This window comes from Typha latifolia, chromosome 1 (assembly GCF_019914945.1).
Source record: "Typha latifolia isolate L0001 chromosome 1, TyphaL0001v2, whole genome shotgun sequence".
Lineage (NCBI taxonomy): Eukaryota > Viridiplantae > Streptophyta > Magnoliopsida > Poales > Typhaceae > Typha > Typha latifolia.
In genome coordinates, this window is record NC_133086.1 from 22763168 (window position 1) to 22790663 (window position 27496).

The 27496-nt window shown below is 43.3% G+C and overlaps 5 protein-coding genes and 1 long non-coding RNA gene across 13 annotated transcripts; 1 reads left to right on the forward strand and 5 right to left on the reverse strand.

The window, feature by feature from the left end:
* Positions 1-17: 17 nt before the first annotated feature.
* On the reverse strand, positions 18-3713 carry LOC140795147 (uncharacterized). Of its 5 annotated transcripts, none has more exons than XM_073147563.1 (7): positions 3183-3698; positions 2444-2480; positions 2123-2359; positions 1994-2041; positions 958-1403; positions 737-820; positions 18-207 (listed from the first exon to the last, which is right to left on the reverse strand). In XM_073147563.1, exons 1-6 carry the CDS (start codon positions 3485-3487, stop codon positions 748-750), a joined length of 1146 nt encoding a protein of 381 aa, XP_073003664.1. In that variant the 5' UTR covers positions 3488-3698; the 3' UTR covers positions 18-207; positions 737-747. The 5 variants fall into 5 exon arrangements, 4 of the variants coding, with proteins under 4 accessions (XP_073003664.1, XP_073003654.1, XP_073003676.1 ...); XR_012110256.1 differs by having other exon boundaries at positions 101-207; positions 924-1403; positions 3183-3627; XM_073147553.1 differs by having other exon boundaries at positions 18-820; positions 3183-3664.
* Positions 3714-4698: 985 nt separating this feature from the next.
* On the reverse strand, positions 4699-6835 carry LOC140795169 (GDSL esterase/lipase 7). Its single transcript, XM_073147597.1, has 5 exons — positions 6563-6835; positions 6370-6497; positions 5962-6210; positions 5577-5829; positions 4699-5215 (listed from the first exon to the last, which is right to left on the reverse strand). The coding sequence occupies exons 1-5, from the start codon at positions 6780-6782 to the stop codon at positions 4995-4997; spliced, it is 1071 nt and encodes a 356-aa protein (XP_073003698.1). The 5' UTR covers positions 6783-6835; the 3' UTR covers positions 4699-4994.
* Positions 6836-7729: 894 nt separating this feature from the next.
* On the forward strand, positions 7730-10932 carry LOC140790912 (uncharacterized). 3 transcript variants are annotated; one of them, XR_012109484.1, is made up of 4 exons: positions 7730-8325; positions 8683-10165; positions 10345-10442; positions 10622-10761. XR_012109484.1 is itself a non-coding variant. In XM_073141227.1 (3 exons), exons 1-3 carry the CDS (start codon positions 7942-7944, stop codon positions 10870-10872), a joined length of 2118 nt encoding a protein of 705 aa, XP_072997328.1. In that variant the 5' UTR covers positions 7730-7941; the 3' UTR covers positions 10873-10932. The 3 variants fall into 3 exon arrangements, 2 of the variants coding, with proteins under 2 accessions (XP_072997328.1, XP_072997339.1); XM_073141227.1 differs by lacking the exon at positions 10345-10442 and having other exon boundaries at positions 10622-10932; XM_073141238.1 differs by lacking the exon at positions 10622-10761 and having other exon boundaries at positions 10345-10605.
* Positions 8447-13369, reverse strand: LOC140790929 (flavonol 3-O-glucosyltransferase UGT89B1-like). 2 transcript variants are annotated; one of them, XR_012109492.1, is made up of 3 exons: positions 11764-13369; positions 8975-9899; positions 8447-8875 (listed from the first exon to the last, which is right to left on the reverse strand). XR_012109492.1 is itself a non-coding variant. In XM_073141249.1 (2 exons), exon 1 carries the CDS (start codon positions 13208-13210, stop codon positions 11771-11773), a length of 1440 nt encoding a protein of 479 aa, XP_072997350.1. In that variant the 5' UTR covers positions 13211-13369; the 3' UTR covers positions 8447-9899; positions 11764-11770. The 2 variants fall into 2 exon arrangements, 1 of the variants encoding a protein (XP_072997350.1); XM_073141249.1 differs by having other exon boundaries at positions 8447-9899.
* Positions 13370-14638: 1269 nt separating this feature from the next.
* On the reverse strand, positions 14639-18338 carry LOC140782432 (phosphatidylinositol 4-kinase gamma 5-like). Its single transcript, XM_073128989.1, has 2 exons — positions 18095-18338; positions 14639-17215 (listed from the first exon to the last, which is right to left on the reverse strand). The coding sequence occupies exon 2, from the start codon at positions 16903-16905 to the stop codon at positions 14968-14970; it is 1938 nt and encodes a 645-aa protein (XP_072985090.1). The 5' UTR covers positions 16906-17215; positions 18095-18338; the 3' UTR covers positions 14639-14967.
* Positions 18339-25090: 6752 nt separating this feature from the next.
* Positions 25091-26179, reverse strand: LOC140799903 (uncharacterized). Its single transcript, XR_012111094.1, has 2 exons — positions 25760-26179; positions 25091-25271 (listed from the first exon to the last, which is right to left on the reverse strand). It is a non-coding gene; the product is annotated as an uncharacterized lncRNA (long non-coding RNA).
* Positions 26180-27496: the final 1317 nt, after the last annotated feature.

Genomic DNA, 27496 nt, shown 5'->3' on the forward strand with positions numbered 1-27496 from the left:
AGAATGATGCAAAAGAATTGCTAGAAGTGAATGGCATAGGAAAGCAGCCATCTTAATCTACTCATCTGATATGTAAACAAGGTACAATTACAAATAAATATAAGCAGATATTTCTCCTCTTATTTCATTGTAATAGTTAAATAAAACAGCTCCTTCCATAAGAGAAGAATCAAATTACTGACAGGGTACAGCAATTCCTCGCAGATCCTTCAATATAACACAGCAGCAGGGAGCAAAATAAGTACATGCAAGTGGTGAAGCTTCTCTCATTTTCCTACTCCCTCCTTTCTCCATCCATGCTTAATTTTTCTCAATATTGGACTCATTACAAGTGCTTTATGTACAAAAAAAACAAATGATGTTTTACTAAAATAACAGCAGACTAAAAGCGCAATGGCATTTGCTGCTGCTATCTGACCTCATTGGCTAGGATTGAAGCCAAACTTTGTTGCAGTCACGGTAAATAGGTTTTACAGAATAAGAGTACTCGTATATTCCTTCACCGGACATCATAATTTAGTGAGATACAAAGAGGCAATAAAAGAAAAGGATGTAAAAGGAAAAAAAAAAAAGTAAAATAGCACGTCCCTTTGATAATCAGACTACCGAAAGCTTCTTGTATTAATTTGATTATTTCATGACACAAAATGTTAATTTTCTCATCACCATGGCAAACCAACCAACCACAATATAAATAGAAGAGAAAAAGAAATACAGTCAAAAATCAAAAACTGACCTCTGTAATCCTCAGGTTCTTGAAGGAGAGTCTTTGAAACAGTCGATATTGCACAATCCCACAGATCTGATCATCTCCCCAAAGCTGCCATTATTTCATAACAACAGTCAAGAACCAGATGAACTAAAAACTACAGGTACAGCAAACTATGTATAGACATGAGAGAAAAGAAAGAAAATAAACAAACTCAATCTTAGACAGCCTTTAAAGATTAATCCGACCGGTCAATGCTTTTCCTTGGTTTTTCTGGTTGTTCAGTAGTATCTTTCGCCTTGTCAGAACGATCGATACTTTTTCTTGATTTCTCTTTCCTGTCAGTGCTGGATCTTGGCTTTTCTCTGCGCTCTGTGCTACGCCTAGGTTTTTCTCCACGATCAGTGCTTGGCCTAGATTTCTCCTTCTGGTTTGTGCTTCTCGCTGGAATCTCTGATTGGTCGGAGCTTGTTCGGGGAGCCTCCAAGAAATCTGAGCTCTCACTAATTTCATTCTCTATGGCAGGGCAGTTCTCTATGGATGATACAAACTTTTTCAGATGTTTTATATACTCTGGGTAGAGCTCCAAATTGCAATGGTTCCCTCCCTCGATCCAAAGAGGCGCATACTTTTGTTGGCATAGCTGCCAGAGCTGCTTTCCATGAGCACAATCAACGACATCATCATCTGTTCCCTGTGAATAGAACATGCACTTCAAATCCTAATGAAAGAAGGAGATTCCAGGAAACAAATTGAGTATCGAACTTGAACCAAACGGAATTACCTAGAGCAGAGTTTGTAAATAAAGGAGCACATTCATTCTTATGGAGCTGCCATTTACTTGTGGAGAAAACATGAAACATTTTGTGACAAAAGAATAGTATTCAAATACTTACTAGCAAATGCCATTTCTGTGACATATCAAACAATATATTTTTCTTTGGGTGACAAAAGAAAAATCAATGTATATATGCTTTTGGAAAGGAAACATCAGCTAAAGTGTGTCTATTTACCAAGTACAGAATTTGATAAACAATACATAATAAGAAACAATTCACAGGTATAACTTTAACAATTTAAGTCAGTTCACTGGGGAGAAAATACAAAGAATGATATCATGGATTTACAAGCTTTGGCAATTGCACAGGATCACATGTATGCAGGGCAAACAATTGACACTAGGATGCTACTTAATAAGTATAGAGCACCATATGAGGCATTAGTAGAACTAAGTCAACTAACTCTCAAGTAGAACCAAGAGAAGTACTGCTCTTAATTTCTTACATGAATCACCAACACAGGGCATTTGACAAGTGGAATTTTATCAATGTTCTGCAAAAAGAACAAGCTTGCAATTAAGGAATTATCAAGCAAGACCAAAAAGCTCTATATATTGAAGAATGAATCTGGAACCTTATATATGTCAAACCAGTAGCTATGCTTCACTGGATACATTACACGTAACCCAGATAATATAGGGCTATGTAGAATAACAGCTCGTAGACGAGGCATCTGAGTAGCCAAATCCAAAGTAGGACCACTACCAACAGATTGTCCATATAGAATAATATCTTCTTCGTGGGCTCCATAGGTCTCCACGAGGCATCTATATGCAGCGTCTATATCTGCATAAGTATTATGCTCACTTGCCTGCAAACAAAATAAGCAAAAACTAATGTCTTCAGGATAAAAGAAAGAAATCACATAGAAAATGCTAGAATCTGCATTATCAACCTTTCCAGATGATTGTCCATAACCAGAATAGTCATACCTGCAAAAAAATAAAGTTTATTTTCAGTTAAACAAAAGAAAACTGGAAAATTCTTGTGGAACACAATTCAAAGGTCAATTAATCATATTCTGATTATTGCACAAAACTTCAATGTTAACATAGCAGTATACTGACAGAATTGATTGCCATCACTTTCTAAAGCAAGCTATTGGGTAGCAGTACCACAGGTAGTGAGTATTATGAATTTTAGCATCTAATCCGTTGTCAAACCCAATTATGATACTAGAACATCCAATACAAAATTTACATGGCTAACGACTTTGAAACTTTTGAAAAAAGTATAGAAAGTTATATAAACATTATTCAAATCCAACAAGGCCTAGTTGAGTATTTCTACCTAAGATAACGTAGTCTTCTCTTGTCCACAGTATTTAAAAGAAAAGTCTGAAACAAGCAGCGTATACAAAAATCTCAGTAGAGATAAAAAAAAAAAAATGAAAATAATCCATAGGTGTCACTGAAAATAAAAATGAACCGAGAAACCATTAAAAATGAAATAGATTACATTGCCTCCATTGAACGACCAAAAAGAGAGCATCTAAACCAATCTAAAGTGCATAAAGGTCAAAGGGAGTACAAATTTGAAGCTAGAAAGAGAACCCATTGATCCACTCCACGAGCATCCAAATATTCGTTTTCTACATCAAAATGCAAACTTTTACCGAGAGGAGCTCCGCTTACCCCATCAAGTTGACGCCCAGGTGCTTGCTGAGCTCGACAAACAGCTCATACATCTGCCCGAGGTCCGCCGCATTTCCGTGGGAATAGAGCAAGGTAAGCTTCGCCGCTGGTCTCCTCACGTACATGGCGACAATCTCGGTCCCCTTCTTAGTTCGCAGTTTCCTGACCTCCACCCCCTCCTTCCTCGGCACCTCCGTCATCACCAGCCCCCCCTCCGCCGCCTCGTCGGCGATCACGCCGTACGACGGCGGGTCCGGCGGGAAGAAGGCGAACTTCGCCGCCATCGTCGACGTCACCCCACCCATCTCCGATCGGATCCGTTCCACCTCTACGCCGACCTCGCCGGCGATGAGATCGCAAGCGGCATCGCGTGAGTTGGTGAGGGTTCTTGGATCCTCGGGTTAGGGGTTTTGATTTGAAAGATGGAGAAGGAGACGGTCGAGAGAGAGAGAGAGAGAGAGAGAGAGAGAAGTGGGAAGTCTGGGAGAGGGGAGAGGAGGGAGGAGGGAGAAATATAGACATGATTAATTTGATTCTCTTTAAGTCGATAGAAATCTAAAAAAGGAAAGCGAAATAATTAACAAGGAGATTAGTATCTAGAGAAGCGAGTAGTTTCCGGGACGAGAACGGAAACAATATCACGTGATTGGATTTCATGGTCACGTGTTTTTGGATGGAAATTCTCAGGCCAACTGAAGAAACTAATTAATATTAAAGCATATGTGGATCATTTTTCTCGTCTATTCAATTTTATTTATCCTCAACATAAATACTACAGCAGCAATAATCACTTTTGGTTGTTCTCATTTAGTTTTATTTAGTTTCATCTTTATAAATATCAACCAAATAATAAAGCATTTTATGGCAATTGAATTGGATATTAGTGAGGGCATCAGGGAACCAGAGGAGCAGTTGGCTGAAGCTTTTATTGGATTCTCCAATGTCTCAGTTTTGTACTCATAGACAGCTAGAAAACAGGTAAGTACCTTATTCCTTCAGGACAAGAATAACTCAAGGTTTTTTTAATAATTTTTGTCAATCTGCAAACTATACAAATGATGTAATTAGCCCAATGCAACTTTGCGACATTTGTTTTTAATTTATTTAACAGTCTAATAATACACCAACTTCCTATTCTATGGCATGCGAAAAGCTAAGCATATGTTCAACTTTTGAAGGAGAAGGGGCTTTTATTACTGCATTTGAGTGCTAGACATTGGTGTTGACTCACCCAGTCAGTGTGCATGCCTTAGCCAGTGCTTATCATTAGTTTGGCCCTTCTGCCTCTCCAAATGATTACCCAAAGGCTTTCTCCTAACAGTGGAAACCTTTTAAGGCTGGCATTGCAGGATTGGTCTGGCATTGGAACCGGCACTGCCTTGAGAAAAAAGTATGAGATCAATCAAATGCGCATGTTTGGCGCTTTAATCCCGGAAAATAAGATGCAGGTCGATACCAAACTGATCGCTAGTTGGAGTAAAATGTCTCCTATGTGGCCGGCATCCATGGCAACACCTTTTGAGAAAGCTAAAGAGGAGTAATATTAAAGTTGCTGATATTTACATTGGAGAAAGAGCACTGCCTACATAGTAGATTTGTTCTTTTACTTATAAATACTATAAAAGTTCATTTCATATGATACTGTAACCACAACTGAATTGTCTTTCAACCGAACAAAGCCATACTGACTCGAATCCTGTTCACTGTCACTGGACTGGAATGCCTATTCTGTTCATGATCATAATCCAACAACTGGTACCATACTAACAAGTAATTCAGCACTCATGAGAATTGTAATCTTGCCATGTCTTTCTACAACTCTGCGAGCTGCGCAGCACTGATTGGATAGCAGTCAGTTGCAGCAGCACCATAGCTCCTTTCAGCTATAATGGCATTGGAAGCTTGGGTTGGATGAAAGGAATCCCAGAAGACATATTGGTCTCTGGTAGCACAAGGTGTTTGCAAGGGGAGGCAGGTCAGTGTTCCTCCATAATTTCCACTCCCGCAGCAAGCTTGATTACTGACTTTAAACCCTGGGAAACAAATCCAAGCACCAGAGAGAGAACTCTGAGAAATTATGAAGAAAAATGGAGATGAACAAAAGGTTAGAAAGTTGTAGAATTATCCTTAATGTTGTCTTCTTTTCAAGTATTTTTGCAAATAGCCATCTCTTGTTATCTGTTATTTTGATTAACTTGTTCATTTGTCCCCTTTACAGAAGATATCTGGAAGTGTTGGATAGTAATATGTGAAATAAAAACCTTTATTGGTATCATAGTATCAGAGCTGAAAGTGAACTGCTCTAATAGAAAATGGTGAATTTATGTCTCATTAACTTAAACTAAAATAAGCTGCCAAAATCAAGCTACTTGCATTGTTCATGTAGATACAAACCGTATTTAGAAGGATTATAGACGATGTCAAGGAAAGTGTCGTAGATGTTATCGTAGACGAAGAACGAGCCTGGGAGAGAGGAATTGAGTCTAGTCATGAGCGGCACAAGGCGTCGGTTGAAAGCCACGACCAATTCATTGATATGATCGATGCATCCACCGGTGCTGTTGTTCATGGACAGCTGACTCGGTATGCATCCCAGAGGCCCAAGTCCTATCAATATCATCTTCCTGGCTCCAAGTCTGTACAAAGTCTGTAACAAGAAAAATTGGAGTGTGTTAGTCCATAAGACCATGAGTTCATTACCCAATGAAAGATCAAAAGCAGATGTAATCTGAACATAGTTAAGCTAGAAGTCAAGTACAAGAGGATTTATTGCAATTACCTCTATTTGTTCACCAAATTTGTGGACGAGTAGTTCGGCAAACTCATCGCCTGAGTAAGTCAGGCTGCTGGCGTACAGCTTGGGAAGGAGATAGTTGTTGATGTAGTCATTGCTTCCAATGTTGATTACAAACAGAGAGTTTGCAATATACTGATACAGTTGATCTGAATTTGGTATCAGTTCTGGTAACTGTAGCCTCAGTGTCTTGGCAAACAATGCTATTTGCCCACTAAATGCAATCCTACTTCCCTGTTAAGTTATTATATTTTAAAAAAGAAAACACTAGCATTAAACATCAAAAGCAATCATTCATTAAATTTGTGGGCTGCAGCATGGTAGACATTAGAAATGAGACACTAGCCTGCAGTAAGTATATAAAAGAAGCAGGTAAAAAGAAATAGAAATTACATAATTCTGGCCGGTTTCATCAAGGATTCCTGCAGCTGCTGAGGCATAGTTTACACCCCGCAAGATCTCTGCGGTCTTCGACGAGAGGCTCAAATACGGTGGCGGATATTGCAAGCCTAAATACTTGGCTGCATTGAAGGATCAAGTCACATATCTACACAAGAACATAGAGTAACATAAGAAGGTTAATTACCTGCATAGTCCATGACTGTCATGCCATTGCAAAACCGACCGGTCGGCATACCGAAATCGATACCGTAAGGAAGATAGTTCGCTCGAGCTATCGAAGGTATATAGTTGTTATTTCCATTATCGCTCAAAGAGTCGCCAAATATGAACATGGCCGGAGACCTGGCACCTTCTGATACACAGAAGAGCACTGAAGCAGTGAGGACTAACAACAAATACTCCATTCTAAACACACAGCTGCTTCAGTATTTAGTAGTATCACTGTGGTTGAGGAGAAGGTGGTGTGCTAGTGTTGTTATAAACTAGTTGTGATCATCAAAGCATGAGAGATGGGTAGTTACACGTTACAGTCGTTATACCTTTTTACTATGCTGTGCAGTTTGGCAGCTTCTCGTCCTCTGCATTAGTTTAGATATCCTTTCTTGTGGAGCAGTTAATGCCCCTGCTATGGGGAGGAGAGTAACGGAAGTGTGGCTTCACTCTTAAAGTGCCTGCCAACCTATTTATGCAAGATGTTTATTTGTTATGAAGGAGGCTCACACCAATGTATCCCCCCCACCTATGTGAAGGAGGCATGCTTTTGGTTGCAGTGGTGACTTTTTGGGGCTAAGAAAAAAGAGATACTTAGATTCTACTCTTGTCTTGTCGGATATCTAAACCGACTGAATTTTTTTTATAAAGAGTTAAAGTGTTACCGGATCAAATTATAAGAGAGCAAAATATAATTAATTTTTATTATATTTTATATTTATATAAATTTATTATTTATATTTTAATTTTAATACACTAAAAAAACGCTTTGATTTAACTTTTCGTTTGTCAATTTACAGTAGCTATACAAATTTATATTGCTTTGGAAAATAAATATTTAAACTTAAAAATTTTATTTAAGAGTATTAAAGTTGTTTTGTATCTATCGTTAATTATTGAAAAAAAAATAACATCTAAAAATGGTTGATGTTTATACAGTATAATGTTATTGTAAGAAAGGCAAAAGGTAAAATATTTTTGATAAATTTTAATACTTCTTAGGCTACCAAAGGAACTACTTAAAATATGTGTAATGGCGTAAATATAATTAACACAAAATTGAAGGTATTATTTAGAAATATCTTTAAATATTTGGGTTAATTATATGTTAAATCCCCACCCCACCCCCCTTTGTATCATTTTTCACCAAAAATTATTGCGTTAGTTGATGAAGCACAACAAATTTAGGCAGGAGCAAAGTCGAATCACATATATATCACCGAATAGAATCCTAATCCGTCAGCCCCCATCAATCGTCTCCGCTTGATCGCTTATCTATGTCAACGTTGGCTTCGAATTGCGGCCCAAATTGATCATCTTCTCCGCCGGATAGGAGAGAGAAGATAGAGAGCGATGGGCGGGGACTCCGCTTCCGATCTCCGCCTCTCTCCGGCGAAGCGCCCCAAAACCCTAGCTTCTTCTCCATCTTCCACCGCCAAAGGGAAGGAGAAGATAGTGGAGTGGACGCCGCCCGCCGCGGCCACCGGCCACATCGACTTCGGCCTTGACATTGATAAAAGCTGCGGCATTTGCCTCTCCGGCGTCGGAAGTGGCCGTCTGGTCCGCGGCGAAATCGACAGCTGCGACCACTTCTTCTGCTTCGTCTGCATCATGGAGTGGGCCAAGGTCGAGTCCCGTTGCCCCTTCTGCAAGCGCCGCTTCCGGACCATCCGACGTCCTCCGGCCATCGGAATCTTCCCCTCTGAGCGCGTCGTCGAGGTCCCCGTCCGCGATCAGGTGATGCGCCTCCGTGATCCAATTCTAGGGTTAGGGTTGATCCGATGTTTTGCTTTTACACGAATCCGCTTCAAATTGTGAATAGGCGCCTTTAAGATTGATGCTTTACCTCGTTGTGGAGTGATGCTAATGCTAAAAATTTCTTTAATGTAATGCGTAATAAAGACAACAGCACAACCGTTTACAAGATATGTTATTGCAATTAATTCATCTCCCCCCCGTAAAGTGAACTCCTTAATTGAAATCCATATAATCATATCTATGCCCATCCATTGGAATAGTAGATAGAAAAGTCTTGATCTTTGCCTTGCCTGTTCCTCTAATCCTGCTTAACATTATATTTGGGTAATGTAACAGGTTCATCATCCACTCGGCAATGAAAGCACTCAGAATTTTGACCCTTATGCGAACACGAACTGCAGTGTCTGCCATGTTTCAAAAGATGAAGAGCTTCTGCTACTTTGTGATTTATGCGACTCAGCTGCTCACACTTACTGTGTTGGTCTGGGAGTTACTGTACCTTTTGGAGACTGGTACTGCCTTGACTGTGCTGCTTGTAGATATGAACATTCAAATAATCAAAATGATGAAGATACTTGCAACCAAGATCCTAACAAAAGTACCAGTACATTTCGAGTATCTGAGGCACCTGCGGCTGGCAGCACTTCAATACAAGTATCTGAGGTGCCTGTTTCTATCTTTGATATCGTTGCTGAGGAAACCACTCTTAGTTCGTCGCAAAGATTTTCTGCTACCCAAATTCTTGAAAGACAAAGACCTGCTGAGATATCAACATCCAGGGGAAAAGAGTCACGGTCATTTTCACCAGCATATAGAAGAACTCAAGGAGCAAGAACTTTGCGCAATTTATGCAATTTGTGTGACCGTGTACAAGTTCTGCGTGAGAATTGGACGGCTATACGTGCTGGTACATTAGGTTTTTCATCCAGTTTATCTGATAGTGCTTCCTTGGCCAGTGAAAGAGAAAGAAATGATAGCACTGGCAGAACTACTTCTCATGCAAAAAGAGAGCTTGATCCCTCTTTACTTGTCAACAGTGAGCAAATTTTAAGTTCTAGTGCTTCAAGAAAGATATCCAACAGCGGGGGCTCTCAAGATGTCAATAAAGCATGGAAAATGATGGAAACTGCAAAGTCAACGGAGAAAACTCACAGGGGTCCTGCACATAATGTGGCTGTTCAGACAGGTGGAGAAGAGAACGAAAAATTCTCTCTCAAAGTAGTTCATCACGGTGAACCCCAATATGGCACCAAACAGAAAATGGATGGGCAGGTAGCAAAAAAAGTGCCACATCTTGTTAGACGGCAGAAGAACAATCACGTAGCAATCCGTATTGAGAAAGCGTCTGTTAAGCAGGAGAAATTGTCAAAGCAAGACAGCATATGCTTAGGAATGAGTATGCCAGATCCTCAGCAGGTAGAAACCCTACAGTCAACTTTGTATAATAATCAGGAAGAGCCAAGAAACCACATCTCCATGCCTCCTTCAGTGTCTAGTGCCTCGACCTCATCATTTAGAGAACCTACTGAATTCTCCTCTCGGGTGTCAGAGCCCTACATCATGAAAGAGAATAAAGATACAATTATTGAAGAAAATTCAACTACACTAAGTCGCATGGCCAACAACAATGCCATGGGTAGAGTTGAACCCTCAGATAAAGTGAAAGTGGATTTGCTTGGCAAAGATCAGCGTGTGAGTAATTTCACAGATGCTGATGAAAGATCAGTAAAAACAAACGCTGCAAAGGAAGGTGCTAAGAGTGAGGTTCAGTCCTTGGTTAAGCTCAACTTGAAGTTACTTAATAGAGATCGAAAGTTAGGTGCGTTTCTTGTTTCTATTTCTTACAATTTCTTGACTCGTGCTATTTTGTTATCCGGAGTAGCAATGTCATCAGATATACAACAAAATCGTATCTTTATTTTGTGATTCTTTCTAGGCTTATTCAAGATGTAAGTTTTAAGTACTCGACCATATTTCAGTACGAAAATCATCATGCAGGCTCAGCTCGGACTTGAAATTCCATCTCGGTCCAAGCTGTTGTCAGCCCACTTGGGATCAAATCCAATTGCTCTCTCTATGATAATAGAATTAGAATGGTATACATTTGTTCTTCTCTGATAAGTTATTCTGAAGAATCCTGACCATTATGTATGGCAACTAGTTTAGGTTTTTGACATTGGCACCATGCGGACATGATTTATCATGAAATATAAATTTCATCTCTCAAAAACATCTACTATATTTGCAAAATTTATTGAGGTGTCCTCTGATACAGGTGCTGACAGATTCAAGGAAGTTGCTAGGATTGCGACTCACACTGTATTGGCTGCATGCGGTTTGGAACATTCAAGATCTATTGTTCGCCCCTTCTCTAATTCCATTTGCAAGCACAGTGAAGAGATTAAGATGCTCAGTAGATCTAACTTGATGGCTAGTTCTTGCAGAAAATGCTTCTATTCCTTTATACAAGAGGTTGTTAATTCTGTAATGTCAGAGAAACATTCTCATCGAGCAAGCTCTGATTAGGTTTATTATAAATTTGTTGTTCGTATTTATTTGCACAAAAAAGGAGAGTCAATTTTGTCACCGTGCTTCCTTTTACACTTCATACTCGGTCTGCCTTCCAACCGTGCGTGCATCGTTTTACGCTTCAACTTCATACCCCATGTCTATCTGAATCCTTGAGGACTTTCACATGCACCACTTGTGTTGTGTTAAGCTTAGGCTCAGGTCAGTTTGGTTTGAGTTGAGCCATGTTAGAGGCTTATTTTAAAGCTTAATTTAAATTTCGAGTTGAACCTAAGTTAAAGTTGGTTCGCTCCTCAATTTAAATATAATATTTATTAATATTATATATATATTATATATATAAATTAATTATTAGCTTTCTCCTAGGCCACCTCCTCATCTTCTGTCCTCATCAAACAGCCGTCTCCTCCTCCTTCCTGCGAGCTAAGCCAAGTTTAAACATCTTTAGAGAGCTCGAAATTAATTTCGAACCTTAATTTTAAGCCGAGCCTAGTTCTAGCTCAGGAACGTTTACACCTGTAATTCTATCTTTGGCAGCTTGATGCTCATAGTTATCCAATCAATTGAATCAATTATTAAACTAGTTCGGTTTTATTATTAGACCAGAAATGCAATTGATCTATTAAAAATCAGCAGACTAGATAGTTCAACCAGCCAAAGGTTTTTGCGAACTGATTACCAGTAATCACAAGTTTCCTCTTTCATCTTATTTCAGATCGATTAGTAGGCCTACAACTCCCAAAACAATAGAAATAACAACCCTTACTATATGGGAAATTAAACCCATAACTTAATAGCTTTATTTTATATCTTTAACTTCATCAACGGTAGGATCTTTTAATTTTATGGCAAATGTTTAGTTGCCAACGGTGCAGAGGAAGAGCTCACCTTTTTATCAAACAGTAAACTCCGATATCGTCATCGCCAGCTCCTCGAAATCTTTAAACGAGCTCCCGCCTTCCTCCACTGCCTCCTTCGCCCTCCTCTTCATCTCTTCCGCCCTCCTCCTCAACTCGTCCCACTTACCCTCCGCCACCGACTCGGCGAGGACTCGTCCCAATTCGCCCTGGTCCGGCACCGACCCGGCCCCCTCGGCCACCCTCACCGCCACCCCCAGCTCCTCCACGAGCAGCCTCGCCGTCAGGAACTGATCCGCCTGCATCGGCCACGCGAGCATCGCCGTGCCGCTCACCATCGCCTCCAACACCGAGTTCCACCCGCAATGGGTCATGAACGATCCAACCGAGTCGTGACTCAGAATCGCCACCTGCGGCGCCCACCCCCGTATCACCAGTCCCCTTCCCTTCGTCCGCTCCTCGAACCCGTCCGGTAACGTCACCACCGGCCCATTCATGACCCAGACGAAGCGGACGCCGCCGAGCTCGAGCGCCGCGGCGATAGCACGAGCCTGCGCCTCGGGAATCGTGTACTGGCTCCCGAAGCAGACGTACGCGACCGACCGCGGGGGGCACGTGCTCAACCACGCGAGGGCGGCGGCGCCGGCAACCTCCGGCGATTCGGAGGCCCTCAGGAGCGGGCCGACGGCCCAGACGCGATCATGGCCGTAGGATTCCCTGAGATGGGCGAGGAATTCGCCCTCAAACGCGTCGAACGTATTGATCGCGGCGCCCCAGCTCTCCCTGTTAGCGAGGAACGACTCCCTCGTGAACTCCCAGTCCGGATCTCGGGCGACGTACCGCCGGAAGATAGAAGGGAGGTGAGCGTAAGGGAAGGAAGGGGAGGAGTGTAAGGAGGAGAGGGTGATCGGATCGGTCGAGTCGGGCGGCATGTGGTCCCAGATGTAATCGAAGGCCGCGATGGTGAAGGCGCCGGAGGAGTAAAACGCGACGCGCCGGACGCCCAACTCGGCGGCGAGGTGGTGGGTCCAGCCGAGGAAGAAATCCGATAAGACCAGCGAAACGGGTTTCGGGTTGGATCCGGATCGGGCCCAGGTGAGGATCTGGGGTTGGAGGTAGGAGAGTGCACGGATTAGGGCGGCGACGGAGGAGGGTTGAGGGAGACGGCGCACGTGCTGAGCGTGTGAGGGGAGGGAGGGGTGGGAGTCCGGGAAGGGGAGGATTAAGGGAGAGGCGGAAGGGGTGGAGGAGAGGAAAGGGCGGAGGAGGGGAAGGTTTAGAGGGGTGGTGAGGACGGTGATGGAGAAGCCATGGCGGAGGGAGAGGAGGTGGGCGAAGTCGAGGAGTGGGAGGAGGTGGCCTTGGGCCGGGAGGGGGATGACGAGTATGTTAGGTGGAGAAGATGAAGACGAAGACGAAGACGAAGACGAAGAGGATATAGTGGATGGTGCGCTCATAGTGTTTGATGTCGGTTCCATTAGAGGAGAAGATATATTATTCTTGAAGAAAAAATTCCAACCGAAGACTTGGTTGGTTGACTGATAGACTTGGGACTTGGGAAATGGGATTCTTTATCTTCTTCTTCCCCCCACTTAATATATTTACTTGGCAAACCAATCGTTGGGTTGGGCTTTATCGCTTAACGGCCTATTGTGAACTATCAGATTGGGCTTTTTTTCGTATACGTCTTCATGAAGCATTACATGGGAACTTCCCTACTTGGGCTTATATGGCCAAATGGTCAAATATTGATATTGGCCGCACTCAAAAGTGCAGTACGAGATGTCCTCCAACTTTGGCATCATTCTTCTTCATTTAACTGAAATGAACGGAGGAATGAACCAATCTATTTACTGCCATCCAATTTGATTTCTGGTTTAAATTTACTGTCAGTCTCAACTCTCAATAGTTTCTTATATCACTATTTTCATAATATTTTAAACTAAATAGATGTATAAATATTAATCTCGATACAATTCACCGACCCCATATCTCTATCTGCTCAACTCTCTGATATTCCCGAATAAAAATCGGATATCAAGATGGAAAGAAAATTTTCGAACCCGTTTTCCACCCTAGATATTGATTGATCTAATGCACAATAAAGTAAAATTAAAGATGAACAGGCCAAGGATAGCCCATGCTGGTGGACCACCACAACCAATCAATGGGCGATTAGGTGAGGAGAGAAGCACATTGCAACAACTACACTTCACAGACATCTATCTTGGAAGTAAAGTTGTTTAATCTGAAACAGACTTATCACCAAACCCCCCATCTCGATCGTGGATAAGGGAGCAGAGCAAATTATATCAGTAGGACAGTGTGCATACTCTGAAAGCTCCAACTCCAGCCCACAGCAACAAAGAGATGGGGCATAGAATGTCCTCAAAACTTTCAAAGGAAAGCCCCCAGTTTGGGGGTAATAATGTTCAGAAAAGTGCTCACTTGACGACAAGTTGTCTTCCAAAAGTCCTTGCATGCGGCTATTGGTTTCGCAGTCAAGCAAGATATCTGTCTGTCATTCTCTATTTGACTACATATTATTACATAGAATTGAAGAAGAAACAAGATTGGAAACATAATGCCATTGTCTTGCAACTACCGGTGAGAAAGTGAAGAAAATTAAAAAGGCAAAAGGTGAAAAAAGTATGATGAAAAATGACGATAGTTTCAGGGAAAATACAATAGGTAGAAGTAAATAAAGCACCAATTCATGTCAGTATGTATTATGATTACAGCATTCAACAACAAAATTCTCTATTATTTTCTGATATAAACCCTAAAGCGTACTTTTGAGAATGAATCAACATTGCCAACATTATAGTTCCCTGGTGAGATACTATTGCAGATTCACCGCATTTGCTTGATCAACAACCGAAATGGACAGTACAAATATAAGCAGCTGTACATAAAAACTCTAAAAAATTTATTGTGACAAGTAGTCCGAAGGCATATAATGAGAAGAAAACAGGCAGGTTCTCACACTCACCTCCCTCAAGTAACTGACATCTAACTAGAAAGACATATATACAGAAGCACCATCATCTCGACATGCAGATCCAACACATTCCCTTGACACCAGTCACCATCTTGCAAGCCCCAGTGAGTGATGGTTTTATTCTTTTAACTCCCATCTTCATTCTTTATATCTACCAGAAAGGGCACAACAAGCAACAAACAGCTAATGAGCAGACGCAACCATCCTCGCTACTCTCTTGGATCATACTCCTACTCAAAACTGGCAAGAAGTGCCTAGCCTCTGCCTCTGCCTCTGGCCAGTGGGCCCACACTTCCGGCCGCGAAACGCGCCGGGCAGCAATTCCTGGAACTTATCAAGGAATGCTCCCCATTCCTCATCCCCCATGTCTGCCAGCTTCACAAAACTTGCACTTGCAGGTAGCTGCTCGTTTGCACTCCTGCTGCTCCCTCCTGGAAGCCCACCGCCACTGCCACCGTTGGTAGTTTTAGTAGTACCTTTAGACTTTGGAACATAACGCTGAGATTTCTCCACAAGGCCGATGCCCTTCAGTGACGTGGACAGCTTCAAAACATTAGGAAGCGGTTCATTAACAGGCCTGAAGCAAGAAAGCCCTTCCACACCACAATCTTCATTGACATCATCTTCCTCCTCCTCTAAACACTCCTCCAATTTTGACAGTGGATTTCTGGAACTCCCCCCCTTAAAACCAAAATTGTAGAATGGTATTGCTTTCGGCGGCAGCATATCATCTTCACAATCAATAGGAAATAGGAAATCATCTTCTTCTGCTGACTCAGCTGCTACAGGAAATATCTCTCTTTCTGCCATCAATCTCCTTGCCTCAATGCAAACTACCTCCAGCTCACTTGGCTCTTCTTCCATACCAGTAAACTCTCTGCTCATCATCTCACCTATCTCTGCTAGGCAAAGACCAAATGCTGCCGCTTCCTTCAAAAATATTGTGGAGAGGACCAAGACCCTAAGACATGCTTCACGGATCATAGGCAGCTCCGTTCGAAGCATTTCAGAGTCTTTTACCGGATCTAGATTAGCTATATACTCGAGCTCATCATCAGAGAAAGGGATAGATGCCTGGGGCCAATGGATCCACTCAAAATAAGGATCCTCCAAGCTCTCTGGTAGGCAGAGACCATGATCAATAGGGATCAATTCTGTCTGAGCCCCAAACCTACCAGATCCATCATCAAGCCTGCGGACCAGAAGATTACCAGCATGTCTGTCAGTGTTGAAGATTCTAACATCGAGTATCCCAATCCTGTGTACAGAAGAAACAGGAAAGTTTGATGTTCCATGGTCACTGGCATCAAAATCATGAGGAATAAATTGCTGGAATGATGCAATCTTGCTAACAACTTGCGGCCTCCTGTCATAAGCTTTATTGTTGGTACATTCAACACCTTCATTCACATTAAATACTGAATGAGAAATCTTGACCAGGACTGTCGGAGGAACTTTAGCAAAGTGGTCATAGTCTAGAAGGTAGGCAGCCACCTCACGAAACCCTGTTTCACCAACCCGCACTGATCTTTTGAGGCCTGGCTGTCCAAGGGTTTTACCAATAAAACCTTTTGGATTGTTGGGTGCAAATGGCTCCTCATCAGTTGGCTTGACGATAGCAACACTCTCACCACTGTAGTTCCTGAAATAGTATGCACCACCAAGCCCACTGTGAACAGGTATGGGGTCAACACCATTTCTAATTGCCTTGACAACATCCTTAATAAGCTGCTTCATCCGAGAGCAACGGCTTGAGCACCCTAAGATTTCTATAGGTCCACTCCGATCTCTTTGCTGGAGATCCTTTCCGGTAGGGGAGAGGCATGGGGTGGATGAACTCCTATGCATGAAATTCCGGGTGAGAAGCAATGGGGAGTCATTCCGAATGTCACTAAGATCATTCTTCAGAACACGGTCACCAAAAGTCAGCGAGCTCTCCTCAGTGGGCACATGGAGGGCTAGCTGCAACTTCCTTTTCACAGTGTGGGCATTGTCTCCACGATCCAATTCGATGCCTAAGACGCAGCCGGTGTCAGTTTGAACAAAAACACGTTTCCACCAAGCAGGTCTTCCCTCGCTTTTACTTTTTCCCCCGTATTCACTGCTGAAGGTGTGATTCAGGACTCCAACTGCCATCTGTGTCTGAACAGGGCTATCCAAGTTAGGAGACATGGAACAATGCAGAGGATCTGAGGTAAGTAAAGTGAAGGTCAGCAGCAGAAGGCAGTCCTTTTTTTCCTCTTCTTCTTTCCCAGGCGCACACCAAACACCAGAATTGATGCGGAAAAAGAGAGGGGAATGCGAGTTGTGCAATCAATCATCAAGTGATCAAGTGAACATTGAACACATCAACCATCAAACTCGCACTAGAAGCAACAGAGAGCAGCTCTTAACGACAGGGAGACAGTTGAAGATGGAAAGGCCTCCCCTAAATCAGGGAAGCCATCATGTCACACTGTATAGGATCGAGAAGAATAAAACCCTGCAAAACAGAAAGCGAGGGATCATAAGTATGAGCTAAAGTTTACAAAATTTTGTAAGTAACAATTAGGCCATCTAAACATAACGCAATTAAAAGGTCTCGCATAAAATGCAAACGAGAAAACTATCAAATGGGTCTTGTTCTTTCTCATAACCTTGGACCGAATCAACCGTTGCTTTCAAAACATAAGAACCATTTAAAGTACTTTAGAGATCCCGTAGAAAGGATGAGAAGAGCTCTTACAAGGATAAAGACTTAATAAGCATAAATCAGTGCAATTTTAAAAAAAAAAGAAAAGGTTTGACTTGTGATATGATACTACAAATAGCCAACATCATCCACCTAAATAAGAAAAAGAACACATTTACCAGTGCAACTAGCAGAGCAGAACCATGAACCACAGAGATTCTCTAGGGGCATCACTTGTATCAAATCCGACGAACTTATAGTGAAATATAGGGAGAACCAGAGATAGGAATTATTATTCTTATAAAAATAATAGGATATAATTAACAGAAATTATACTAAAAAGTTCACGAGTAACATGTTGCAGGACAGCAGAAGTTTGAAAAAAAAAAAACGAAAGTATAAAGGAAACTATCCTAAAGAGAAGACTTCAAATTACGAAGATCTAGAAGCATGCAACCCGCTTCTACTATTTTTGAGCAAGTAGCAGTCCAATCAAAGGAAAAACCCCTCAAATTCCTACCGGTAGATCATGCTCAACTCATAAAACCAGTCAATGTCCGAAATAATGCAAAAAGTCTTTAAAAAATCCACGGAATCAGCTAAGTAGAGCACAAACTACAGATTTCGCGAAGAAATGACGCACTTCGATCGATTCATACGACAAACAACTAAGAGCGAGATCGAACTCACATGCGGGTAAGATCTGATCGGGAAGCGGCCCAAACTCGAGCGAGAGAAAGCAGCCGCCTTCTCCGCCCGCTGCACGACGACGACAGACGATCGACGGCGACGATCCACCGATGATCCGTACGAACCTTCGTGCTCTTACTCGTACTCTTCTTCCTCCTTTCCTTCACTTTCCTTACTCGCTTCCTCCGAAACGCCCTCTTAACTCCTCCTTGTTTATGTAGATTGAAGCAACCAACGATGCGGTAAAAAACTAACCGTAGTTAGAGGACCGTCTTTCTCTTTCAGCAGGAGATTCTTACAACTAACACCCCTAATCTTTCTCAATCATTCATCTAAGACCAAACTTTTCCACATATCACCAGTACAAACTTGGATATTTTAGTTTAGTCCGACCCATCGGCCATTAAGCCTGACCATATGCCTTGCAATCACATATAATATAGTACTCAACCGGGGTGTTTATTGCAAAAATCTTATTTCGCTGTCGTTCCCGTCAAGTCTCCTATCTTAACCCCCAATCCTCTCGCCGGATCCCCTCACCGGCTCCTCGGATCCGAAGTCTCTAGAAGGCCATAGTCCTACCGTCCGATTAAACCGTGGATGCGAGATCGGGTACCACGATTGCGACATTTGGCACGTACGGAGGCACGTGAAAGGCGATGACGAGAACAAAGCTGATTGGCCCGTATCCGGTGATGTTACCGTGTATGCCGGCCAAATTGACTAAACTGCCCACACTCCCTCACTAATTAACGTTCAAACTCCTCGCTTTTCTACGGGGCAGAAATGTAATTTTCTCACAGTATCCGTCCACCGATATTTTGTCGTCTTTAATACCTCACAATTAACCTAATCCAAGATAACCATACTTGGCGAGGTCATTCTGGGAATTAAATCCACTAGAATCCATGGAATTATGGGATCTTAGTTAAGTCGCGGGCCCACCGGGATTATTATTTTATTTTTTCCGGACTTGAGATGGTAATGAGTTAATTTGAATTAACTTAAAGCCTACGTTAAAGGCGAGCTAAGTGGGGACTTGTACGGTTGCGAATGGATAAAAGCCAACGTGGATGGGTTGAGATTAATCGGGATACGGGATTTAATTATGAGGGTTATCCACTTCTTTTATCGGGATTAGCGAAGGTAGAGTTCTCCATTATCCTCGGGATCGTAGCGATTATTGACATTTTTTAGACGTGGCTTCCACTTTAAATTCGCGTTGAATAAGCTGGTAGAATAACACCATCTTATACTTATCCGAGCGAGTTTTGGAGCATCAATCGCATAATAAACTATCCAAGAATCAAGAAGTCTTCTTCTCTAAGTTTAGAGGGGGGGGGGGGGGTCAAAAAAGTGCAAAGCAACTATGCAAGTGAACGGGGATTGATGTTGAGACGAAAGAAACAAGTAACGAATACAAGCAATGGTTCCTTAGATTGCTCAAGGTGGGTGAAACCAATGGAAGTTGGAAAGGGACTTGGAAATATTCCAATTCCCCACAAGTAATTCTCAATATATTATTCGGTCCTACTGCCACAAAACAGATGCTCAACTTAATTATTTTACTTTACAAGGGTCAAAATGTAAAAAAGGTACTATTATATTATATTAGAATTAGACTCCACTAAACAAAAGTGGTCATATCATGGTTGGCCGAGAATAACGAGTAATTAAACATGTATGTAGGTGGGCTCTAAGTGCTTAATTTCTTCTCTAACTTTATCCTCTGTGTCGTGTTATTTAGATACAAGATCTAGATAACACGATTAATATATTACAAACCAAGGGTTATTATAAATTATATGGGATTGCTACTTGAAGCTTTTGGCTCAGGGTTGGTACTTGGAAAAGTTATCCAGTAGATATTTAATTTCAAAATTTTAGCTGGAGAATATCTCTATCTGGCACAGTTGATACTTTAAAAAATGATTTGTATATTATATACTGAAAGATGAGAACATGGAAAACTAGGCGATGAGCTACAACTTTTCGTGGTTATTAAATACTTCGTTGATACATTAAATTAACTCACCTGTGCTCAAATTCCTCCCTTCTATATTTTTAGGGTTTTTTATTATTGATAAGGCCGAAGACAAGATATGAGTTAGACAAACAGCTAGTCATTCTTAGATACAAGATACAAAAGTACTTAAGTAAGTCTTTTAGCTAATATAGTTAGCTCTCTAATCTAAATTTTAAGCCATATGTCCGTTGAGACTTTCTCTAAGCCGCCGTCGCGCTGTCTAATTGATCTTTTAAGTCAACCGCATAGTCAAGCATTAAGCCAAATCATAAAATTATAAAATAATTTTCTTTATAATATTACTTAGGGTTAGATTTAAACCTATTACAGGGAACATAACTTTGGACTCTACTAGAGTATTTTGGGGTTTTTTTTTTTTTTTGACTACAAGGAGCTGAGGTCAGCTATATATTAATATTCTGCCGCCACGTTTCCGCGTCGACAGATAAAAGTTTACATATTTCCGGTGGAGCATTGCTTAGGCGCTCCACCTGGCAGTAACCCGAGGCCTCACTGGCCCTCCGCCGCCGCCCGATCGCCGACCGAGTTGGCTTCTCTCCCTACGTGTGATAACCTGACTTCACCGAAGCCATTGGCTAGCTCCGCACATTCTCGCGCCAGGTTTCGGACGCGCCATGGGCTGTGCTCAGACTGCTGCATGCATCTCATGGCCTCGATGTAGTCCGATTCAATCTCTAGCCTGTTGCCTCTTCTCGCCATCTTTAGCGCTAGTCTAATAGCCCAGAGTTCAGTTTGAAGCGCCGAGGTGCCCGGGCACGGCTCCCAGCCCACCTGTAGAAACTCTCCCTCCGCATTACGAAATATGGCCGCTGCTCCGCCTTGGTACGCGCCAGCTCTCAGCGCTCCGTCGGTGTTTGCTTTGATCCAGCCCGGCTCCGGCGGTTCCCAGGGCTTCCTTCTCTTCCTTACCTTCGGGATCTTCTCTTTGTTTACGCACCTGTACTCCCCCCGCCATTTCTACCGCTGACCGAACCACTGCTAGCTCCGGCGTCCGCTTCTCTCTAAACACAACTCCATTTCTGCTCTTCCAAAGTGACCACAGCGTACATGCTATCAACCCTTTGGCCCGACCGTCCTCCTCGACGCTTGAGCTCCACTCTTTCGTGATCCAATCTTGATCGATCTCCGCAATCGCCAGCCGTTCTCTCGGTGCCCAGGATCTCCCATACCTCCCGGCTGTATCTACACGAGAACAATAGGTGCTCACTCGTCTCGCTGAACAGACCACACATGGCACATCGATCCTCGGGGCCAACATGAAGATAATGGAGGTAAGCTCGCGTTGGGAGCCTACCCCACAGGAGCTTCCAGCAGAAAACTCTGATCCTCGGTGCAACCTGTAGACGCCAGAGGTTACTCCACCCTACCCAGAGCTGGTCACTCTGAGGGAGCAGGGACTGGTATATCGCCTTAACCGAAGGTGTTCCCCTTGGGTGCGGCCACCAGATCCATCTGTCCTCACTGGTGGCGGCTCCCATGGGGAAGTTTGCGATCTCGAAAGCCAGCTCAGTTCTTGCCTCCCTAACCAATCGCACCGGAGTCCATTGCTCATATCTGGTGAGGTTGGCCACTCGCAGGTTTTCTTCCATTAGCCTAGGCGCCAAAACCCTTGGCTATCTAGACCACGGGATCTCGTGCAGCCATGGGTCGAAAGCGGCGCTTGTTCCTTTGCCGTTCCCTATCAACACTCTGCATCCCATTCTTAACTGATTAGCTGTTTTGGTTAGAGCTCGCCACATCCACGATGGGTGCTGGATCTTCGTTTTCTCCCACGGGTGCAGCCACCCGTATTTGCCCTGCATGATTCGGATCCATGGCGCCTTCTCCCTGTTTAGCATTTTGAACACCAGCTTACCCAGGTGGGCTATTCTTGCTTCTCTAAGTCGACGGACTCCGAGACCTCCCTGCCGCTTGGCCAGAGTCACCTGAGCCTAGTTCATCAGGTGGAGGCCGTGGCCATCCTTATTCTTCCATAGGAAGTTACGAGCTTTTTTAGCTATCTCCTCCAGTACCCCGTCCGGCACCCATGTGCTACCTAGCCAGTATGACGGTATCGCTAGCAGCGCCGCCTTGATCAGGGTTAGCTTGCTGGCCTGAGATAGGAGCGACCCTTTCCAGCTCGCTAGCCGCTTTCCTATCCGCTCCACCAGCTCCTGGTGCTCTTTCACCTTCACTCCCCTCCCCGAGATAAGCACCCCGAGGTATTTGAACGGCATGCCTGCCACCTTCAGACCGAGTTGTACACTGAGTTGCCGCGCTCTTTACGCCCGATCCCGGTCGACGGATACTGCTCCGACTTGTTGAAGTTCACCCGCTGGTTTGTGATGAGCTCATGCGCTCGAGCTCTCTAGGATCTTTGTTGGCGTTCCCGGCGCGAGGCTTCCAAAGATAGTTAGCGGCGGGTCATCTGCATATAGCAGGTGAGACAACTGCACGTCTCTAACCCTAAACCCTCGCAAGAAGGCCTTGTCTGCCTTCTCGTTGATGAGTCCCGATAGCACTTGCGTGACGATGATGAAGAGGTAGGGGATAGCGGGTCGCCTTGTCTCAGGCCACTCCTGGGCGTGATCCAGGTGGTCGGGCACCCGTTTATCAGCAATGCGAACCTGGGGGAGGCAATACACGCCTGCACCCATTTGCACCACCGAGTAGGGAAACCCATCCGCCGGAGCGCGCCAACCACTGCCGGCCAACTGACCCGATCATACGCCTTTTCCATGTCCATTTTGATCATCATGATAGGGTGTCCGCTCTTGTATGTGGCCATGGAGTAAGCCACCTCCTGGGCAGCCAACGTGTTATCTTCTATGCTTCGGCCGGCCACAAACGCTGCCTGCTCCGGGCCGATGATTTTGGCCAGCACCACCTTAAGCCTGCTTACCATGACCTTCGCTATAACCTTGTAAATGACATTACAGAGAGTATTTTGGGGTACCTTCTTGTAGTTGTTTGCGTGACTCAATAGCGAGTAATATCGTATGCAGCGGAGATTGTATGAACTCGCTTCACAGGTGGTGCGTGGGAAAAGATGGTTGGCTGATAAGAATGAGGGAGTTTTCAGGCTACGTGGCGGATAACGATGGGTGGGGTCAGGTCAAACGTGTCGTGTCGTGTCGTAGCTCACCCAATCACGTGCAATAAGGTACAGAAGTCACGTGGAACCTCCTTAAAGTATAACACTGTTATTATCCTGTTCTCCTTCGCCTAGTGGCCCAGTGCCCATCCTGCAACTTTGCCTCCACGTCTTCTTTTTGCAGGCGACTGGAGATTGTCTCAGTAGCACAGCAATGGAGTTTTGAATCCCCAATCCCAAATTTCTATTTCTTATACATTGTAATTAATCTTTTGAATACAATTTACCCCATGTATTCTCTTGTATTATGGTTAACTAAACTCAACCAAAAGATGACTGAACTACACTAAAAAAAAAAAAATATCCAAAAATTAAAATAATAATTTGCAGTAGATGAAGTATTCCTATAAATCAAACCGGTGGCTTAATTTATGAATATTAAAATTGCACAAAATATGTGAAAATCTCTAACGTTGTGCAAAATGTGTTAAACCAAAAGAGTATTCAAAGCGTGGGCTTCTTGGCCCAGCCCAGTCATATATCTCCAGCAATTAACGCAATTCTCACTGACTCGCTCACACACAATAGACCAAAAGCTTCTCTCGATTATTTTTTAATACGAAAGTTTATTGATATATATACTTCTCCTACACTTTAATCGTTTTACATACACTTTTGAACGCCAATTTTTTACCACTATACTTGTTACCGAGCAACTAAGAGTAATTAGATAAATCATATCTTTTATGTACATGAAACTATGAAAGGCTGATATTAAGCACTAGCCAAACTTGACTTTGTGAGAAGAAGAGAAATGCTTAGCAGCAGCAACCATGGCTGCCTCCGGCGAAGCCGGCGGCCGTGCCTTGTCACCGCCGCGGGCCTTCGGACCTACCGGACATAAGCACGAGAACCAAGAGGCTATCGCCGAGAAGCACTTTTTGCCCTTACTTCCCATGATCAACTTGATTAATTTGGCCAACTCCAAGCTATGACTTGCTTACTTCTCTCTCGTGAGATCAGGTACAACCTCTGAGTGTTGAATGCTGTGAAAGTTTAAAAGCCACCCTCTGGATTTATATAGTCTAAGATTTGGTAGCTAACTTGGTGATCAAGGTAACTGCAAGAGGTATATTGTGGAATTTGTCGTTTCTAACTATAAAAGTTAGTCAAATAATGGGCAGATTCTACGAGAAAAGGATGTGCATGGCTTTCGTTGAAGGTTCCATTCTTGACCAACGCCTGAGATAAACGAGGCAATGACTTAGTTTTCCTTCTTGTATAGTATTACACCTGACCATGACCAATTCAACGCGGCTTTTTCAATCATTATCAGTCTATCGATCACACCTGGACCTGGTAGAAGAATATTCCTGGAAACCGAACTCAAAAGTCAAGTAGAGCTCTGAGCGATCCAAAGCTACTGCGTCATCCACTGTTACCACTTACATGGGAGTCTTCCTGGCTTCAAGTCTCCCAAGGAGATTAAACTATATAATAAGCATCATAACAATCGGATTCCAACACATCACCACCTACAGTCTTAGCAGTACTCCTCAGCATCATCTCTGCACATATATTCTCAGTTACATATTGTTCATGGGCAAGAAGTCTGCGACGGCCGCCGCAAAGAAAGGAGGCGGCCGCCGCGGCTCTTGAGATGGTGGATCTCTTTGGTGCAGAGAGTTGGAAGAGGAGACTCGAGAGATAAGTTGGCAACAACACCTGATGCGACCATGGTAGCTGCAGCTGAGCATTTGCTCGATCACAAACTGTACCTAATATAGCATGTACAATATGATATTTTGATTCATTTATATCTTTATACTAGTAGATGATGTAGTTAAAGGAAGTGATTGTGATTTGAGATATCTAGTTGATATATTACACCTGATTTCTTCTTTAAGCACTTCATGATGCATGAAGTATATATTATTACACAGACAAAGAGTGAGTAGTTTTGCTAGTGTGAAATTGCAGTCTAGCTAGGCTAAACTTCCCATCCTGTTCCAATGTTACCTCTCCTTGCTTCTCCAAAAAGATAGGATCTCATAGAACTGCAGAGAAAATTAATAAGCATATGTTATGTTCAAGAAAGTGCATGGAAAATAAACTTAGCTTATGAGAAAGAGAGGGACTTACACTCTTATATCCTCCTCTCTCCATAACAAATTAATAAGCATATGTTATATATGTATTTGTCATGTAGTTTTTTTTCTTCTTAACTTTCATAATTAATTATAAGGTTAATTATAATTAGACCTTTGAAGTGTCACCATTTTTGATATACTCCTATTTGTGTCACATAGACATCATAAACAGTTAAAATTATCTTAAATATCTTTTCTAATAAAATTTTGATATATTTTCTATCTACAAGTTATCACATTCAAGTCATATATGAGCACAGATATATGATATAAAGCTCGGGGAATATTTCTAAGAGATTCATAATCAAAACAGGAAAAGCTAGGACTTGAATAGCATACAGCATCTTGAATGCATGGAAAACATAGCTTAGCTTACGAGAAAGAGAGGAACTTACACTCTTATATCCTCCTCTCTCCATAACAAATTGTTCTTGAAATCCCTCGAACTCCTCTTTACTCTCCTCGCCATTAACAAACAACTCTACACTCTTCTCCTCCCCTTCCTCTTCTTCGGATGACTCATCTAACCTCGGAACTTCCGAGCTGTTCAACTCAACGCAATCTTGCTCATTGCCACCAACACAATCTTGACTACGACGGTCATCCTTATAAGGATAAATTCTCGCAAGAGGCAAGTTGGGTACTCGGATTAGAATGGCGGACAAGAGGTAGAGGGAGGAAAGGATGCATGCAATTGGGAAGAAGAGGAAGAAGGAGAAAAGCGAGAGGAGGACGAGAGAGAAGAAGAGCGAAGGGAGGAGGAGGAGGCAGAGGAAGAGGATTACAGAGAGCTTACATGCGTGCAGAGAAGGCATGAGAAAAATTAATCAAAGGGGGAAGAGGAGAAGACCGGGGTTTGATTCGAGCGTTCGCTGACGAGTGCCGTTATGGGTTTTTAACACGTGGAGATTGGAGAAGAGCTAGTTTACACGTGTCGACGGATGAGTTTGGAATGTACTAATAGATCATGCATTCTTTTTGGGCTGGATCCAAACGGCGGCACTATTGGGCCTGGCCTGCTTTCATATTTGGCAGAGAAAAAGTATTAAATAAGGTGTTATTTGTAATTTTCTGTGTGACTTCAAACTTCAAAGAAGAAGCATCGAGGACTTGATTTGGAAGTGCGACGGTAATAAGAAGTTTATTAATACCGAAATGAAAAAGGTGCGGCGATAAGATTTGCGTTTTGTGTATGACACGTGGCGGGTAAATGGCCGGCCGCGAGATTAAGAAACACCGGGGTCCGTATGAAGCCAACGGAGCAGTCACGTGAGTCAGCACGTCACCTCCCTCCACACGCGCCTAAAGTCGACAGGTCATTTCGAGCGGAGCACATGCTTTAGTTAGTTGGCCTCCCCTGGGCCCCACACCCTCTTAACTGACACGTCATCAGAATGGGCAAGCACCCCTTGCACGTGCTCCGCTTCTCGTTGCGCCTCGTATCGCTGCCCTTTCCTAGTCCCTATACGGGAAAATTGGGGCTTCCTGCGTCCATCTAGACCCTTCCGACGATTCTAAATTTACGTTTATATCCTCTTCAAATTTATAATTCTATTTGCATTTTTAGATGCTAGAGCATTGAGGGGTATTCCGGTAAAAACATGCCATTTTGCTTGGAAAGGAACCGTTCCGTCAGTAGTCTGACGGCGTCAGATGCCGTTACTAATCCCGCGCCGTTGAAAAACCCCCCGCGAGCCGCGACAAAGCTGCCGCTCTCCGCCGGGGACCACCGCACGCGATCCGTAGCGGCCACGTCATCGGACGGATGGTGTGCACGTGAGGTGCAGCTCATCCTCCTCTCACGTGCCCCCCCTCCCCTCGCGTGGGCCCCACAGCTATGATAGCGGCGTCCGCTGTGTTCTCGACACCCCCCCTCACATGCGCCCCTTTCGGATCCCAAAATAAATCCGAATCCGGATTCCCACCCATTACCGGGGCCCACGCAGCCAACCGCCATGAGTTGGCCACGTGATTTGGGCGGTAGGCGACCTTTATGTTTTCACTCACGTGACCAGCAACCACACCAGCGACTAAAATCGCGACGCGTGGAATGGAAAAGGTATTTTAAATTCACCCGCGAGATTAACGGAAACGCCTCATAATAGATCTTTACGTGAATGACAGAAACCATT

Coding starts and splice junctions, on each gene's coding strand:
- LOC140795169 (XM_073147597.1), bottom strand. CDS start 6,782: ATGGAGTATTTGTTGTTAGTCCTCACTGCTTCAGTGCTCTTCTGTGTA. Junction 6,498..6,562: donor GACAGTCATGGACTATGCAG/GTAATTAACCTT, acceptor CCTTCAATGCAG/CCAAGTATTTAGGCTTGCAA. Junction 5,830..5,961: donor AATTTGGTGAACAAATAGAG/GTAATTGCAATA, acceptor TTCTTGTTACAG/ACTTTGTACAGACTTGGAGC.
- LOC140790912 (XM_073141227.1), top strand. CDS start 7,942: ATGGGCGGGGACTCCGCTTCCGATCTCCGCCTCTCTCCGGCGAAGCGC. Junction 8,326..8,682: donor AGGTCCCCGTCCGCGATCAG/GTGATGCGCCTC, acceptor GTAATGTAACAG/GTTCATCATCCACTCGGCAA. Junction 10,166..10,621: donor TAATAGAGATCGAAAGTTAG/GTGCGTTTCTTG, acceptor CCTCTGATACAG/GTGCTGACAGATTCAAGGAA.
- LOC140782432 (XM_073128989.1), bottom strand. CDS start 16,905: ATGTCTCCTAACTTGGATAGCCCTGTTCAGACACAGATGGCAGTTGGA.
- LOC140795147 (XM_073147563.1), bottom strand. CDS start 3,487: ATGGGTGGGGTGACGTCGACGATGGCGGCGAAGTTCGCCTTCTTCCCG. Junction 2,042..2,122: donor ACTGGTTTGACATATATAAG/GTTCCAGATTCA, acceptor TTCTTTTTGCAG/AACATTGATAAAATTCCACT. Junction 821..957: donor CCAAGGAAAAGCATTGACCG/GTCGGATTAATC, acceptor AAATAATGGCAG/CTTTGGGGAGATGATCAGAT.
- LOC140790929 (XM_073141249.1), bottom strand. CDS start 13,210: ATGGAACCGACATCAAACACTATGAGCGCACCATCCACTATATCCTCT.